The sequence below is a fragment of the Panthera onca genome, chromosome B1, assembly GCF_046562875.1.
Source record: "Panthera onca isolate mPanOnc1 chromosome B1, mPanOnc1 haplotype 2, whole genome shotgun sequence".
Taxonomy (NCBI): domain Eukaryota; kingdom Metazoa; phylum Chordata; class Mammalia; order Carnivora; family Felidae; genus Panthera; species Panthera onca.
Genome location: NC_138342.1, coordinates 34,167,347 through 34,185,040, shown reverse-complemented (window position 1 = coordinate 34,185,040; position 17,694 = coordinate 34,167,347). Strand labels below are relative to the sequence as shown.

General features: G+C 42.7%; 1 protein-coding gene across 12 annotated transcripts in view; it reads left to right on the top strand.

Annotated features, from left to right (window-relative positions):
* Positions 1 to 17,694, top strand: part of APBB2 (amyloid beta precursor protein binding family B member 2) — a 381,485-nt gene that overhangs the window by 245,703 nt on the left and 118,088 nt on the right. For 9 of the 12 annotated variants that reach the window (XM_078446165.2, XM_078446164.2, XM_078446166.2 and 6 more), the window contains one exon: positions 12,254 to 12,462. In XM_078446165.2, the coding sequence (XP_078302291.1) occupies positions 12,254 to 12,462 (209 nt within the window). The remainder of the gene's footprint in view (positions 1 to 12,253; positions 12,463 to 17,694) is intronic. The other 3 variants (XM_078446173.2, XM_078446172.2, XM_078446167.2) reach the window with 1 other exon arrangement.

The following is a 17,694-nucleotide window of genomic DNA, read 5'->3' as shown; positions in this document are numbered from 1 at the left end:
AAGTTTCTTTTTTGATAAACTACTTCTATTAGATAACTAAAACTTTGTAAATTTTTGGAATAAAAAATGAAATTTCTTCTCAACTCCATGGCTGTATCCTCTCATGTTGAAATATGTTTATATCTTTTACATAAGCTGCTTTAAATTCTCTTTTGATTTGGATGGAGACTAAATATCTCAGAGAAGTAATAAAAAATAGCTTTTACCTTGATCTTTTTAATTGTGTTTTTAAAAGGTAATCTCAGGAAAATATTTTTCTCTGAACTCCTTCCCCCATCCATAGTCTAGAAATCCTATTTTACATCAAATACTAAAGTTTGTCCACTAACCACCTTGGCAGATGGACAGATTAGTTGAGTTATGCTGATATTTTTAAGGGCACTTAAAACTTTAAAAATGCACTTAACAAATAGAATGGTTTCCAGACAAAAATACACAAAGATTTCTCCATAATCAACGATAAGCAGTTCCCCAGCCTCATCAAGTTAGTTCACCTGGTTGAAATCTTTTTCTTCACCTATGAAATGGGAGTAAGATCTCTTTTACCTGCGTCGCAAGATTTTGTGGTATCAGATGAGATTGGATTAGTTACAGCACTTTGAAAGTCCTGTAGTGCTATAGAAATACATGTTCTAGTTCGTGTATCAGAAACACAATATATACATTTTAATCTATGGGAATATAGTTCTGTGTGCTCCGACACATAGTATTTTGGAAAAGGTGGCATCCATTCACCTTACTCTTCTAATACACTGATAAAAGACCAAATTGTAATTTGTTGTAGAATACTGTGCCTATTTCCTAGATTCTCGATACCATCTTTTGTTCTAATATTTAACACCGCTGAGAAGTCAAGTCCTGGTATGCCATCATTTAGAATAATAATGACCTTGAAGTTAGTCAAGGCAACCTCTGGAATAGCTTCTACCTTGTCCTCATTGCTACTGTGTATCAGCCTGAGGAGGACCACAGCTCAAAGAGAAAGTACATTGAAGACCCTGCCAAAATAAAGGGGAAAATATTGGCTCTATTTAATATACTTTCAAACCCGTCTACCCTGAAAGTGTGGTGCCAGAAGTAATTCTATCTTGTCTCATTGTTTGGAAGCCAAAGAAAGATTCATGCCTGCGGTGGTATTTTGTCTTCTCTTCCCCACTGCTCACTGTGAAATAATAAATAAGAAAGTTGTGTGCTTAGGTTGACTGAGGCTATGGCAGTTGGACATGTTCTCTGAATAATGTTGTGCAGTTACCCTTTGCTTAATTTCCATATAATCATAGATCTTTCTAGAACACTGTGTTTAGGAGTAGACAAAGCAAAGGGTATTAGGTCTGATTTGTTAATCTTCTTGCCAAACGTAATAATCCCATCTGGTATGGAATAAGACGTACTGCTGTCGTTGAGTAGGTGAGTGGTTTACTCAGACAACTGGAGAAGAAAGTAATAAACCTGCCTAGCAATTTGATATAAATATGATCTTTACTTTTTAAAATTATCAAAAAATTGGGGCACCTGGCAGACTCAGCTGGAAGAGTATTTGACTCTTGCTCTCAGGGTCGTGGGTTCAAGCCCCATGTTGGGTATAGAGATGACTAAATAAAAAAATGAACTTTAAAAAATTAAAAAGATTGTCCAAAATATTGTTGATTTCAAGAGCACGCCCACCTGCAGTCATTCTCCATTCATTATTGTGATTAGACTTTTGAATTTTGGAGATTTGTTGTTTCAGTGCAATACAGGTTTTTCCTAGCTATTCTTAGAAAAATAAAATTGAGGTTACCGAAATGGCCTATAACTTTTTCAAAGTAAAATACGAGTCTCCACTCAAGTTTTAAGTTTTTGTTTTCTTCTCAATTTTCATTTAAATTCTAGTTAACATATAGTGTAATATTGTTTTAGAATATAGTGATTCATCATATACATACAGCACCCAGTGCTCATCGTAACAAGTGCCCTCCTTAATGCCCATCACCCATCTGGCCCATCTCCCCACCCACTACCCCTCCATCAACCCTCATTTTGTTCTCCATAGTAAAGAGTCTCTTCTGGTTTGCTTTCCTCTCCCCCCGCCCCCCGCCTTCCCATATGGTCTTCTGTTTTGTTTCCTAAATTACACATGAATGATCATATGGGTATTTGTCTTTCTCTGACTTATTTTGCCTTGCATAGTACCCTCTAGCTCCATCCATGTCATTGCAAATGGCAAGATTTCATTTTTTTTTTTTGATGGCTGAGCAATACTCCATTGTGTATATATACCACCTTTTCTTTGTCCATTCATCAGTTGATGGACACTTGGGCTCTCTCCATATAGTTTGGCTGTTGTTGATAATGCTGCTATACGCATCGGGGTGCATGTATCCCTTAAAATCTGTGTTTTTGTACCCTGTGGGTAAATACCTAGTAGTTTATGTATAAGGGCTTTTTTTTGGAGGGGGTAGCTACTGAGCCTATGGTTTCTCAGAAGTGTTTGTAAATTGTGCTACTTCGTACTTAGTGCACACTTTAAAAGGAAATAGTGTTCTTAGGTTATATTTCATATCATCCTAAGATTTTAACATCTCGTTTCATAACTTAAAAGAAAGTACATGTTTTATTGTATGTTTGGGTGTTTAGAATGAGACCTTCTGATGGTATTTAAAATAGTCTTTAACCAGTCATATGATTAACCTCACCTATATGTATATGTAGGTTTGTACAGATGGGTGGATATTTACAAATACCAATTTTTCCTCCAGAAAATTTGTAGCTACTTACATCTTCTGCCTTTTAGTTTTTAAGTTTGCCTTTGCAGGGTCCCTGGTTCGGGTATTATGTTTTGATTTTGGGTAACAGTCTGTGAACAGAGAAGCATAGTGTCCTTTTACCTTCTGCCAACAGTTCCTATACACATACTTTCATGGGGACATGAGGGAGAATAGAAACAGACTCAAAAGAAGGATGTCTTCATAAAGCACACTTAACAAGACTATTCTGACTTCATTTCTGCTTCTTTAATGGCTAAGCTTCATGACATAAAAGAGCCACATGCTAATTAAAGAGGTGCCACTTACTCAAACCAGTGTGTTTTCATGTGTCTGAGTTGATACGTGGGTGGCCAATATTATCCCATTTTCTTGATCTAAATAAAAAACTGTCTTTTTAGTAAAAACCCATTTGGTGGCTGCAAACTCTCCGAAATCTTTTTAAATGAAATGAGCTGTGGCTGATGCCATTTCAAAAAATGTTATGTATTACAGGATATTTCCCCCCAAAGCCACATTTGAGTGAAGCGATTCATAGCTAGTTACAAACATTTACTGAGTGATTACTACGTGCCCAACTTTGTGCCAGGTGCTTTGTACCATGGGGTGGGACCGGCTCTTTTGTACAGTGAGCAGACAGGCCATTAGAAATTAAGCCATTTGGGGTTGCTTGTGTTGCTCAGTCAGTTAAGCGTCTGCCTTCAGCTCAGGTCGTGATCTCACGGTTCGTGGGTTCGAGCCCCATGCCGGGCTCTGTGCTAACAGCTCGGAGAGCCTGCTTGGGATTCTCTCTCTCCTCTCTCTGTCTCTGCCCCTACCCTGCTTATGCTCTTTCTCTCTCAAAATAAATTCAAAAAAAAAAAAAAAACAAAAAACCCAAACAACTAAACTTAAAGTAGTTGTACCATTTGGAAGGAAGGAAGGAAGGAAGGAAGGAAGGAAGGAAGAGAGAGTGAGAGAGAAGGAGAGAGAGAGAGAAAGAAAGGAAAGAAAGGAAAGGAAGAAAGAAAGAAAGAAAGAAAGAAAGAAAGAAAGAAAGAAAGTTAAGCCATTTGTCACAGGTGACACGGCCAGCACTGGAGCAGAGATTCAAAACTGCCAGCTAACTCCAGTTCTCCTGTCTGTGATAGTAACCTGGCCCCGAAACAATTCTAGTAGACTAAGCCCAGCAAAGACTATGTCTCCAGTGAGTTTAAATTAAGAAATTTTGTGTTGATCTTATGCCAAAATACTTGATAAAAATATACAAATATGTAATGTTATAATGCCCCAATTTAAGGACTGTTTAAATAGTGAGTTCTTGGAATATTTACTCAAGAACCTTTAACAGAAAAATCCTCAGCTACAAATAGCTTCCTATTTCAAGGACACTCCAAAATTTTAATATTATGATTTTAGAAGAAACACATGAGAGAAAGTATTAGGAAACTAGTGCTCCCAAAACTGTTAAGAATGTTATTGCAACTCTTAAAAGAAAGGCACTGCGGGAAAGTGCAGTTGAGTACAATGTGTAATTTTCCTAAGTCTGGGATAGACATTTCAGGGTCCCCTTCATGCCTTTGCAAATAAGTATCAAGAAATAGAAGAGGCCCTAAAACTTTTTGGTGAGCTTTCTTCCTCACTGTCTGGCAGGCTGGTGGGTCAGAATTCTGAAAGCTCACAGATTTGGGACATTTTGGGGCTTATTCCCTGGTATCCATGGTCATTGTTTTTGCCAGTTCCTTCAGCTGAGGACAGTTTGACGCCAGATTCTAAGCAGCCTCCGTATACTGCTTGGACTCGCAGCAAATCTATAATAAGTGATGTAGTCCCAGAGCCCTGGTTCCTTGCTGTTGTCTCCAGAAGTTGGTGATGAAGCTGGAGGGGATCGAGAGTCTTGCTTGCTCTATTCTGACAAGGAAGTTCTGGGTCCAGAAGAAAATAAAGGGACTAAGTAAGGGGAGAGAGAGAGACAAGAAGAAAGGCAAAGGAAGCAGATCACTAGGTGATCAAAAAAAATTTCAGAGTTAAATTCAGATACAGTTCAATTCAAATCTTCTCAAAAGTTTGTTATGCCACTTTGCTTTTTCAAAACACCTGCATTAGTACCTGTTTGCACGAACCAAAAGAAATCCAAGAGGACTTTTGCTTTTACTTAAAAGGGTAAAAACCGTATTCAGCGTTTGTTTTGCAGTGAGATGTTACAGGTGTGGCGTGCACCCCCAGCAGTGAGGGCGGCCCCACCAAGCTCCCTCCCAGGGACTATGCTTAGCAACTCAGCACTCATTCGCCACAGCATTGAGCTGTGTCTGTGAGCATCTGTGCTTTATCTTGATTTATTTTGTGCATTTGTTAGCAAGATGTGTCCTGGGGGATCAGAAAAGCCTAAGAGAGGTTATTTTTTGGGTCTGGGACCCCTCAAAATTTTTTCCATGTAAATTAATGGTATTTGCTTCTTTTCTTAGCTTTATTGCCATTTTGGCCTTTGAAAGGTTTCATCTACTTCTGGATAGCGAGGGAAACGTGTAGTTCGTATTAAAGCATCTGCTCCTTCAGGAATAATATTGTTCAAGAAATAAGTTAGCAGCTGCAGCTAAGACTTTGGAAGAAAGAATTTTTCCTTGTCGAAGAATGGAAGCATTGTGTGGAATACTCTTGATTTTAAAAACAGGTCGCAAAAGACCTTCAAGAGTTCCTTTGCATAGAGGGAGAAAGCCTAGTCCTGGTGGCCTTGATCTTATCCTAGACCACTTAGCCCTGCCTAGAGCGATTTTTCTGTTACAATGACAAGTTACATTCCCTTTGCTGACAATGCTGTTCTCTTGTCTCTTCGCAAGTCTGGCCCTTTCTGGTTTAGGGATATATTGCTCCTCCGAGACCTTCCCAGACTGTCCTGTCCAAATAGCCCGCCCCGTTCCCAGACACGGTTGGTCACATGACCCAATTTGCTTCTTTTATTCATTACCATATTCCCAGCTTCTAGAAAAAATAGTACTTGACGTTTATTGGAACCCCTCAACACGAAAGAGTGAGTGAATAAGTGGGTGGATGGATGGATGGATGGATGAACATCCATTCACATTTCTTATTTTGTGGAACCAGGTGCCAGGTGGAGTTGGATGGGGAAGAATTACTACCTTTTCTGTTTTTCTTAGGCCAATGGTTCTTAAAAGCATGGTCCCAAACCAGCACCGTGGAGTCAGCATCACCTGGGAATTGCTGGAAATGCAGATTCTTAGACCCTACCCCAGACCTGCTGAGCCAGAAACTCTGGGGTGATACCCAGTTGTTGCTTCTAGCAGGTTCTCCAGGTGACTCTTATGCTTGAGAACCACTGCCCCACGTCACCAGTGCAGGACCAGATCTAACTGGTGACCCCATGCATCCCCAGCCCTAAAACAATGCCTGGCACAGAGTAGACCGGAAATATTTGTTGAATGAATTACTCCTTCTACTCTTTCCTGCTGCCCCCCTCACCCCATGCCTTGCACATCAAAGGCACTGGGTACACAAAGGTGGAGGAAGGGAGTGGGTGCCATTCTGAGGAACTGAGGGAAGCTTTTGTGCTCTGCACCGCAGACCTTGCCAAATTTAGAATCTCAGCTCATCCATTCCTCCTTCCTGTGGCCTCTGGAGCAGCAGAGGAAATTTCCAGCTGCTGCTGGATGCGAATTTGTTTTCATTTGACCCTTGGGCTCCTGCAAGTGAGCCCCGGGGAGAGGATGATTAGAGTTGGGCTTACCTCACCTACATCTCCACGGGGAAAGGGTGTGGGGAGCGGGTCCCTGCGAAGAAGAAGCCAAAGTGGAGCCAGGCCCACAGCACAGGCACTGGCGCCTGAGGTGGCTGGAAGGGGCCGCCGGTCTTTGCTGCTCACAGATGGGCTCCTTGTTCCCACGCCAAGTATTGCTCTTGGCCCCAGGAGGCTCTCGGCACAAAGAGGGACTTTCTGGGGGCTCTCAGCCTTGCCATTTTATACCCTGACTTCCAGGCTCTGCTTCCAGAACAAAACCACAAACAACGAAGGGCCACAGAGCCACTTTGAAAGGACACCTGTGGCTTTCAGCTCTTACTGCTGAACTGTCCTGTTAGCTTGTGACAGTGCCTTCAGCGAGATGCAGTGATGATCTGAAAGCCTCTTAGGCGCAAGATCCTATACGGAGGGGAAGAGGGAAAATAGGTGGAATCTTAGTCTCTGCAGTGGGCCTGAGGTTGGAATTTGATCCTGAGGCTTCTGATGGGGAGGGGGCCAGCTGGAGTGGTTGTCCGGATTACTGAAAGCAGAATTAGGCACAAAAAGGAGGATCCTGTGTAAAGCCTACACTGGAAGTGTCCTCCAGTTGATGTACCCAGACAAGGGTGGCTCCAGGCGGGCTGAGGGCCAGCCCCTTGGGGCAGATCTTTGTGCTCAACTTATTAGCTGTTTGACCTTGGTCAGGTCAGCTGGCTGGTCTCCTAGCACCAGACTTGCAGCCATTGCGTTCTTTTCGTTTGTTTTCACCACTGTTTACAGCTTCTCCGTTCCCCCAAGCTGTCCATACTGGTTTCTCTCAGGTGGTGGCTGAAAAAGTAACTCCATCCAGACATAGGGACATAGTTTACCCCCTTGGCTTTAAACCAAGCAGCTGTCCTCCCTGAGCCTTAGAAAGGGGATTACAATAGTGTGTTCTTCATAGGGGAGCTGTGGAGACTCCACGAGCTCCTGCAGTAAAGAAGTAAGAAAGGATCTGGGTACTTCAGCCTTCAATGCGTGTTGGGCCCCTTGTAACTTGTTCTCTTAACAGCAGTATTGTTCCTAGCTTTCAGAACCTCATGGCAGCACTAATGTCAGTTGGGTTTAAACCTTGAAAGGCCTGGATTCTTGTCCTGGCGTGCTAATAGTTCCTCCCTTGCCCTCGAGCTGGGATCGATGTGAGCATTAAATGTGGTAATGTGAAGATGTGCTTTACTTTATGGGTAGAGAACTTTTTTTTTTTTTGGTAATGAAGGGCCTAGACCCACCGTGGGAGAAAAAATTCAGGAATCCTGCAAAACAAGGCAACTTTATTCATTTGGGGGTGGTTCGTGTTTGAGAGAAACCTAGGAAAAATTTAGTAAATCTGCTTTAAAGTAGACCACAGGGGACATGAATCTTTGTTTTTAAAATTATGAAATATTTACATTTTTCCTTCCACATTAATTGAGAGACAGACATTTGAAGAAAGAGGAGGTATGGCCGAAGGAGAACCCCGGCCAGCCAGGCCAGAAGCTCAGCAAGGCATGGTGGGTAGAGTCTGGTCTCCTCTGACCTGCCCAGGTCCTCAAAGTCCAGCCCTGCTAAGGGAGTCCGGTGGACCTTCTCTCTAGAGAAAGGGTCACCGTAAGATTATCTTCTTTTATCTTTATTCTTTGAACCATGATGATCACATAGCCCCATAAATTCTACAGGGGGAATTTTCCTTTGGACATATGAAAATATTTTTTTTATGGTGGATTTGGTGAACTTAGTATATTATTATATTGTTGGCTTTGGAGACCTATGATGTATAATAATAACAATAACAGTGAACATTTATGTGGTAAATATGCCTGTACTATGCCAACCTTTATTCTGAGTGTTTTATACAATGCCCAGTGATGCAGAGTAGACACTGTTTTGATCCCTATTTTACAGATAAGCATCTGAAGCCCAAAGAGATTGAGTAACTTGGTGGAGGTCGTTCAAATAATGAGCAGTTGAGCCAAAATACAAAGGCCCCGTACAGAGTTCACACTTGGTTGCATGCCAGGCTGCGTTGTGCCGTATTTAGAGTCTTTGCTGACTCCCCTGATTTCTAGTTTTACTGGAATATTTAAAAACACTCTTCAGGCTGGGCACCTGGGTGACTCAGTCGGTTAAGCATCTGACTTCGGCTCAGGTCATGATCTCACCGTTTGTGAGTTCAAGCCCTGCATCAGGCTGTGTGCTGACAGCTCAGAGCTTGGAGCCTGCTTCAGATTCTATGTCTCTGTCTCTCTCTGCCCCTCCCCCACTCATATTCTCTCTCTCTCTCTCTCTCTCTCTTCTCTCTCTCTTTCTCTCAAAAATAAACATAAACATTAAAAAAATACTCTTCCAGCTTTCTATAGATTTCTCCATTTTAACTCTCCTATAAATCTTTCCTTAAGTCACCCCACTCCCTACCAACAGTTGGTCTGAGTTCCAATCCTGACATTGGGTAACTGGGATGGAATCCTGTGGTTTGCTTTATGCTGGCCAGTGCTGAATGGATCTTCCTAAGGTTATTGTTCCATGGTGACTCACCCCAAAAGAAAAGAGTTCTCCAGTATGGAGGTCTTTCAGTGTGTTCCCGCTGAAAACTAAGAATACCAAGACTTCAGAACTCTAAGCAGATCTGCCAAGAAGGGGCTCATGACAGACAACTCAGTGTGAGAAAACTGCTGAGAATCAGAAGGGCATTGAAACTATCAGCAACCATTTCCTTTCTGCAGCATCAGCTCCTTTGTCTCCAGCAAAGCTACACAAAGTAATTTTCTGAGAATCAGAAGGGGTTGGAACTCTCTCCTCTAATCACCTGGTGTTTATAGATTTTTCCTATATTGATTTAGTCTGCGTGCCCTCCTTCATGCCACGTGCACTATGGTACTCAACTATTTTAAGCTGCTTTGCAATATTTTGAATAATCGTTGACAGAAGCAGCTTCTTGGGGTTTAGATGTCTTGGCCCCACTGTACTTTTGCTTTAGCTATGGTGTCAAACTTTATTTTAAGCAAAAACAAACAAACAAACCCCTGATCTCTGTTTTCAAGGAAAATCGTACATGTAAGACCAGTAGTGGAAACTGAAAAATGGTGCTGGTGTGGTCAGTAGGGCCTGGAGGGGTCTGGGATTCCATCTGCCTACACCACTGTCTTCCTCCCACTTTGATAAAAGTTGAAAACCACTGACCTGTTGAATAAGGTCCAAAGTACTTATTTAAGTGTGTACCTAATTTTACGTAGGAAAACAAAGGAAATTGGGGGCTAACAAGATTAAACAAAAGGAAATGTAATGAGGCCGAGGTGCCTCAGAACATTTCTTAGTGTTCCCTGTGGTACCTATCAATAAAAAAAAAAAAAAAAAAAAAGAACCAAAATCTCAACTTAGAGTCTCTTGGCCACCAGCCCAGGACTCTTTCCAATTTGTCATATTATGTTTCCTTTTATCCATAAGAACATTCAGATACACCATCAAGGAAAGTAGACATTGCTATTCTTGGGGGTTGTGAAATTGCTCTGTTTTGTGAAACTGCACAGAACTGATTTCTTCAGAATTCTTCTTTTGCTAAGTTCCAATTCCCACCATTCAAAGACTTCATTCAGTCATTTATTTTTCCCTCCTTCTTAATCCTTCCTTCGTTCCTTCCATCCATCCACCGTCTATCCATCCAACTCACTGTTATTGAACACCTGCCATTCTAGGTATTGGGAATATGATGATGAACAAGACAGATATGATGTCTCTTTGCCCTAATTTAAGGGCTTATGTCCCTTAAAACCCAGTGTGGGATGATGTGGAAGGGATTCTATACATGTTTCTGGAACTGTTAATAATACTGTCAATGTGCCAACCTCACTTCCTCTATCATAATCATATCATCATCAATTTTTAGCACCAGAAGAAATCTCCTTTTTGTTTTAATTCCAACAAAATCTCAGCAGAGCCTCAGAATGTAAACCAAATATAGGCAGGTAGGTCTGTTTGCAGACAGAAGAGCGCTATGCTCTTCTGCTGCCTTCAAGGTTCTGGATAGACAGCCAAACCCAAAGGCCACTGATGTTGCTTTCTGTCCTTGGTCCAACATGATTCCATATTCTGAAGGTGGTATCCTGCCTATGTGCTTATGTCCCAACTGTAGAGACAACAAGGGTAAATGTGTAAACTCAGACCCTCAGACCTCAAAAACCACAGAAATGGTAACTAGCAGCCTCTTTATGCCCTTTCAAGAGTTTCAAGCCGCAAAGCTTGGTTCTGTAAACCACTAGAATGGGACAAGGTTTTTCTCCCAACTTAATCCAGAGACCTGTGTATTTTATTTTTCCTGTCCCACTTGAGATGCTAAAAACAACCCCTACGCACCACTGAAAAGGACACAGGACAAAGGAGTGTATACATGTTTGTTTCAAGTTGTTTCTGAAAATTTTAGTTAAGTTGAAATTATGTAATCATGCTTAATTTCCTGTAGGGGGAGGGGGAATGTCCATCATAATTTGAGACAAGTGGCAGTTTTGCCCCTGGCAGATTTAAATGAGAAAAGTGAATGCTGGGATGCCAAACCACCACATGAATGCGCATCTGTGTCCATAGTCTTAATCAACCTCTTTGTTTGGTTCCTTTTTTTCTTGTTGTCGCTGTAACAGTCAGTGACGCCTGCCCACGTGATGCAATGGCATTTGCACAGAGCAAAGCCCACGTGCTTCTCCTCTGACGAGTGGCCCCATAGGTCTCATCCTTAGAAAAAAAGCGATCCTCAGATTTAAAGCACAAGTTTCTGAAGTTTCACTACCTATATATGTACATATGTTGATACAGCTACCTGTGATTTCTCCACGGTGGCTCCTTCTTTATGGATTTCCTACTCTGCTTCCTTCTCTCTCCTCTTTTCTTGCCCACTCATTTCATATTCAACTCAAAGAAGGCCAAAATGAGATTTTTAAAAAGCAAATAATTACCCAGTAAACTGATAAAATGTTGATACAGGCCAGGGATCGCTGAAATTGCCCAACATGTGTATTTTACTCCCCCTGCTATACACATACTCCCCCTGCTATACACATACATAATATAACACATTATTTTTTTTTTAATTTGAAAGCCTTTGGACTTCGCACATGCTTTCCATTTCGCCACAGTCCCCACCATTCTCTGTCATATTTCACACTCACCCTCCTTCATGACCTGTTTTTATAGTCGGTCTGGTCCCTTCTTGAATTCCAGGGATTTTCTAGTCTGCCTTCCTTAGGAATCTTCTGTGTGCAATTTCAAATTGTAGAGTGTTAGAAAAGACACTGCTACTTTGTAGATGTGGACAGTCAAATGGGAGGAGTTGTAAAAGCAAAGCTATAAATACAGTACTCATTTATGGAAAGTGATTAAAGAAAAGAAGAGTTCCACCCATTGCTGAAAATGGTATAAGATGCCAACCAGTAAATCTTCCTGATTTATAAAGGAGTCAGTAGATTTTGCCTGTAACCTTGCGAATTTTGCTTGGGTCGTTGATTTCGGCTAATGGAGCTTTTAAGTTGCTCACAGGAGTCTTGAAGCTGTAAGATGACTTGATGACGGGTCCTTAATGTCTGTATTCTCAAGTGTCCGTCTTCTTTTCCAGTTCTTCTCTTGTTTCTTTCCATTATCGTCCCCTTTACCATACTCTGTGTCCATAGGATGTCTTTAGTTCTCATTAGTGCTGTGGACGCATCTGCCTGTGGGATTCTCCAAACTCTTAGGGATGAAATTGGAACACTGTAATTGTTTCGCTTTTAATAAAACCCTCTTATTTTCCATTTCCCAGCAGATATATGGAGTGATCACTCCTTTCAGACCGATCCGGATTTGCCGCCTGGCTGGAAGAGAATCGTTGACGTCGCTGGGACCTATTATTGGCACATACCAACAGGGACCACTCAGTGGGAGCGCCCTGTCTCCACCCCAGCAGATCTCCATGGTTCTAGAAAAGGGTCACTTAGTTCTGTAACGCCATCTCCTACCCCAGAGCACGAGGTAAAATGGAGTATCTTTTTAACAGCTTAGTAGAGTGGATGTTACTTGTGATTTCTCTTTAGACTTGTTGCTTCTGCCCCAACAGGTCATCAAGGTAAGGTTTTTGATTATCATGCATGCTGCATTTGAAACCGCAGAAATGCTTCCTCTTAGTGTAAATAGCGTTAATACCATCTTTCAGGGATGTTTTCATTTTTTAGTGGCTTTTGGTTTCTTGAAACAGCATTCTAGGTACAGAAAGTTAAGAGAGGCTGATTAATGAGAAGTGGTTAAGATTCCCTGAGGCTCACTGAGGCAATACTTTACTCCATAGGTGCCATTGCATGGCGCTGCCCCATAAAATATTTACACACAGAAGGACGTCTCTTGGCCAGACGTGTTATAATTACTGCATATCTTATTAGCCTTGGGTCCTTTTGGTTGCATGGAGGGGATGTCTGCAGGAATAACCCTTGAGAGCCTTCAAATGCTTGATTTCTATTTTTTTAAAGGATCTGTTTATTTAGCAGAAGTGATGTTATTTTAGACATAAATAGCAGCATAAATTTCTGCTCTCCATGAGGAAGAAATATGATGTTTAAACAAAGAATTGCAGCTTGAAAAAATTCCACGTGGTATTTATTAACACAGAGATTCTTGCAGCTAACCTTTGTGAATCCTGATAACTGAGTATTCAAGAGAATTGCAGTTGGAAAAGGTCACTATTAAGTAATGGCTTTTTTCAGCAAAGTAGTTGGATCCCTAACACGCAGGCATTTCTGCCTGCCTGACCACAGTCTTCTGTTTTTTCAACAACCCATTTTCCTTTACTTTGAGGACACAGAGGGCATCTAACCTGCATCTCTCACCTGCAAGGCTCCTCTCCATATTTGCAACTATTATGACCCTTCTTGTCATGAAAGTAGACAGTGTCTTGTTTCTTACATCTGTGGTTCTTTATTTCGTCTTCTCTGGGAGGCAGTGAGATCTACATTCCAATCACATGCCTGCTCTTACAGGGCTTCAGCACCTCACTTACCCTGCCTAGGCCCCATATTCTCCATTTTTCTTTCTTTCTCTCTTTTTTTAAAGTTTATTTTTTTATTTTGAGAGAGAGAGGGGGAGAGAAAGAATCCCAAGCAGGCTCCGTACTGTCAGCACAGAGCCCAGTGCAGGGCTTGATGTCATGGACCATGAGATCATGACCTGAGCCAAAACCAAGAGTCAGACAAATGCTTTATGCTTAACGGACTGAGCCAGCCAGGCGCCCCTCTCCATCTTTCAAGCGATGGGTTGGGGTGAGCTCTACTTACGGTGATAGCCAAGGGCCTTGGTTTGTTGGTACCTGACACTGATAGGCACACGCTTCAGTATTACTGAACCACATAGGATTTTGTTGCTAATCACTGGATGACTTTATTGAGGCATAATGTTCCTATTCACTGAGCAAATTCCATTCATTTACTCATCTTGTGTTAGGTTTGCTGGGGGATAAAGATGAGCCTCAAAGAGCTTAGCATGAAGTGGAGTCCTTCTCCTGTCTCAGTCTAATTGCGTCTTGGCATTTGTCACTGGACCATCAAGTGGCCTCCCAGAAGCGGAGCCAGCCAGGACACAGCCTCTGCTCACTAAGAGCAGACATCCTCTCTCTTTCTTTCCTGTACCTCTTTTCTCTTTGCATCTTTGTTAGAATCTCTTTCTCCATTCCAGGTCTTCATTCCCCTATTACAACCCTTTAACCATCTTCACCACATGGGGGTGCCCTATGGCGGGGGTGGGGGGGGAGTGTCAGGGTGGGAAAGAATCAGCTGATCCCCCCCCCACACACATTACAAACAGGGAAGCTGAAGCGCAGAGAGGTCCGTGACTGGTGGCACCATTGGATCTAGAACTCAGAGATCCTGAATGCTCCTGAATCCTAGGCCATAGTTGTTCTCGCTCAACCTCCTTGGCTTTAGGATCTCAGCCTACTGCGCTTTCTCATTGTCCCAGAGGTTAGATTGGCCTCACTTTGACATGTCCCTTTTGTCCAGTGAACCTCTTGTCCTCCCTCCGTGCAAGAGATGAAGTTCTTGAAGCCTGCATCCCGAGACCAAGGTGTGGGTGTGGTAAAGTCAAAGGAGGGCATCCCAAGTTTCTGTGACTTGAATTTTTTATTTCTTCAACTAATATGGCAGATTTTTGTTTCCACATTTTCTACAGAAAATCTTGGGAAGAATGCATCACAGATAGGCAGCGAACCCTCAGGAAGATTACCAGGTAGCAGAGTCCACCTCTAATTCCTGGGCTTCCTTCTGATGCCCACATATGCCTGTTCTTCCTCTGTCTACACCTGCTTCCCATTCCCATCCTAGCTATTACTCAGGGCCCCTTTCCAGGCTCAGATTGTGTCCCATGGCTCTTGCTTCCTGCTTCCTCTCCTAGAGTTTAATGTTTCCCTAATGTATCCACAGCACTTAGCCTCCCTGCTGCTATTCATGATTTATTGTGGTTTGCAGTGTATTTTCATAAGTGTCATTTGTTCCCCTCAAGATGGAGAAGACCGCTAATATATTCCTTATTTAAGAAAAGAGTTGGGGCGCCTGGGTGTCTCAGTCAGTTAAGCATCTGACTTTGGCTCAGGTCATGATCTCACAGTTCGTGGGATTGAGCCCTGTGTCAGGTTCTGTGCTGACAGCTCAGAGCCTGGAGCCTGCTTCGGATTCAGTGTCTCCCCCTCTCCCTACCCCTCCCCTGCTCATGCTCTGTCTCTTTCTCTCTCTCTCAAAAAAAAAACATTAAAAAATTTAAAAAAAAAAAAAAAAAAAGAAGAAGAAGAAGAAGAAAAGAGTTAACTGAGGGCACCTAGGTGGCTCAGTTGGTCAAACCTCTGACTCTCGATTTCGGCTCAGGTCATGATCTCACAGTTCCGGAGTTCGAGCTCCACATCAGAATCAGGCTCTGTACCGACAGTATGGAGCCTGCTTGTGATTCTCTTTCTCCCTCTCTGTCTGCCTCTCTCTCTATCTCTCTCTCTCTCAAAATAAATAAATAAAAGAGTTAACCGAAGTTCAGTGAGCTCAGTAGCCATGCAGCTGGGGTAGGATGGGCATGTGCCTAGCTCTCTGACTTTAGATATTATGCTCTGCCCCCAGTAGTGTGTCAATTTCCACCTTGCTGTTGGTCTCATTCCTCTCTTCTGCTGTTAACCATGCCATTGTGTCGACCCTTATCCCTCCAAGGCAGTTTGTTAACAGATGTGTCATTTTAAGGTTCAGAGAGAGAGCCACGCCCCTCCAGCACTTTAATAGATCAGTGGAATAGATTTTCTTCAGATCAGCCTTTCAGTTGTTGACTTCATACACATTTCCCTCCTGTGCGTAAGGCCGTAAGCAAAAGAACTGAGCACATTTAAAAGGCAGTAAATTAAAAGCACAGAAGCAAAGGTATGAACAGGTAGAGAGAGGAGGAGGGGGAGTTGGAGACAAACCCAGCCTGCCATATACCCGGGACGTGCAGGCGCTGACACGGATGTTAAACCAGAGGCACTAAGGGTAATGGAGTGTTCATGGTGCCGAGCTCATGGCTTATCTCACGACTCCTCGACTCCTCCTAAAACCCTCTGCAGCTGGTACTGTAGTTGTCACTGACTTTTTACATTTGACAACACTAAGACAGCGTGGTGAAGCTTGCCCGAGGCCACACACCGAACGGGGGTGGAGCCAGGCTCAAATGAAGATCCGCCCACCCCCAACCTACCCCAGGCTTCACTGCACCGTTTACAGGAGACTTGGCAAGTCTCAAATCTCAGCCCAAGGGAGGGCCACGTCACGAGCAGAGCCTGCTAGAAAATGACTTCTCTTGAAAACGTTGTCTCAGGTGCTAATGACAGTGGAAGAGAAATGATTATTTCTCTGACACCGTTTCTTTGATCCCTAAATAGACTCTATTTCAACTAATTTGGAACCACAAGAGAAAGCAAAATGTTAAGGATGAAAAGAAACTTGTAATATGTCGTGTTAGAAACGCATATTTTATTCAGCTTTTCCCCGAGCTCGTTTAAAAAAAAAAAAAAAACAAAAAACTCCAAGTTGGTGCCAAATCTGTTGACTCTGCTTCACAAAAGTTTAGGACTGAAGGCTTCCTTACAGTTTGCAAATTTTACATTTCACATTCCAAAGTTCACCAGGGAAGTGTCAAGCACAGTGGATAATATTTCCTCTGTACATGCCAGCAGTATTTTCTGAAGTTTATAAACGGCTCAGGAAGGATTTGCTATTGAAATTTGGCCCACAGTAGTCTCCCTTCAGTCCACTGATTTGTTCCAAATTCCTTGGATGTCGAAATTTAGAGAGAAGAGGGAGCCACACAAAATATTTTTATGAATAACTGTTGGCCTGTAGGCAAGTCTCGCCTTTCAGTGTTTTCAACTGAAGGTGTTTCCTGGTTCCTTAAACAGGATGGAGGAGAAAGTGGGTCTGAAGCAAGGGAAGGTGGAATCGTTTCTCAGAACTGTGATCTTTTCTTGATCACAATTCGCTCTGTTCTTGCTGCATCACTTGTGGTGTTTGTCAGGGCCCTGAGCAGCTCACCCCCTGGGAGGGGAAAATCCGCATATTACATTAGAACTGTGGAATTTCTTATACACTTAGAAATAAGATGAAAACACAAAGGAGCTATTCTGGCATCTTTTTACTGAGCTTCTTGACCTGATCAAGTAATCGTGACTGGCAAGAATCCTCAAGAAGGGCCTCGTCAGTGCTTTTTTTTGTTTGTTTTTAATGTCTTACTTATTTTTGAGAGAGAGTTGGGGAGAGGCAGAGAGAGAGGGAGACACAGAATCCAAAGCGGGCTGCGCGCTGTCCAGCACAAACCCCGATGCAGAGCTCGAACTCATGAACCGTGAGATCATGACCTGAGTTGAAGTTGGACACCTGAGCGACTGAGCTAACCAGGCACTCCCATGGCAGTATTTCTGAGCCTGTGAGCCTGTGGGTCAAGGATTGTGGCCAAGGTGACCTCTGAGGCTTGTAGGACATTTTGATTCCTTGGTCCTACCCCAGGCCACTGAGCTAGACCCTCTAGGGGTGGGACCTGGAAATCTGCCTTTATCATAAGCTTTCCAGGTGATTTTGTGCTGAGTAGGTACAAGAGCTGGCACTCTGGTGAAGCTCGTCTCCCTGTCTTTGTTTATATGTTACCTCCTCTCTGGACTCATCCTACTTCTCCTGGGAATTACTGCGCTCATCCCTGAACTTTTTTTTGAAAGCCCTT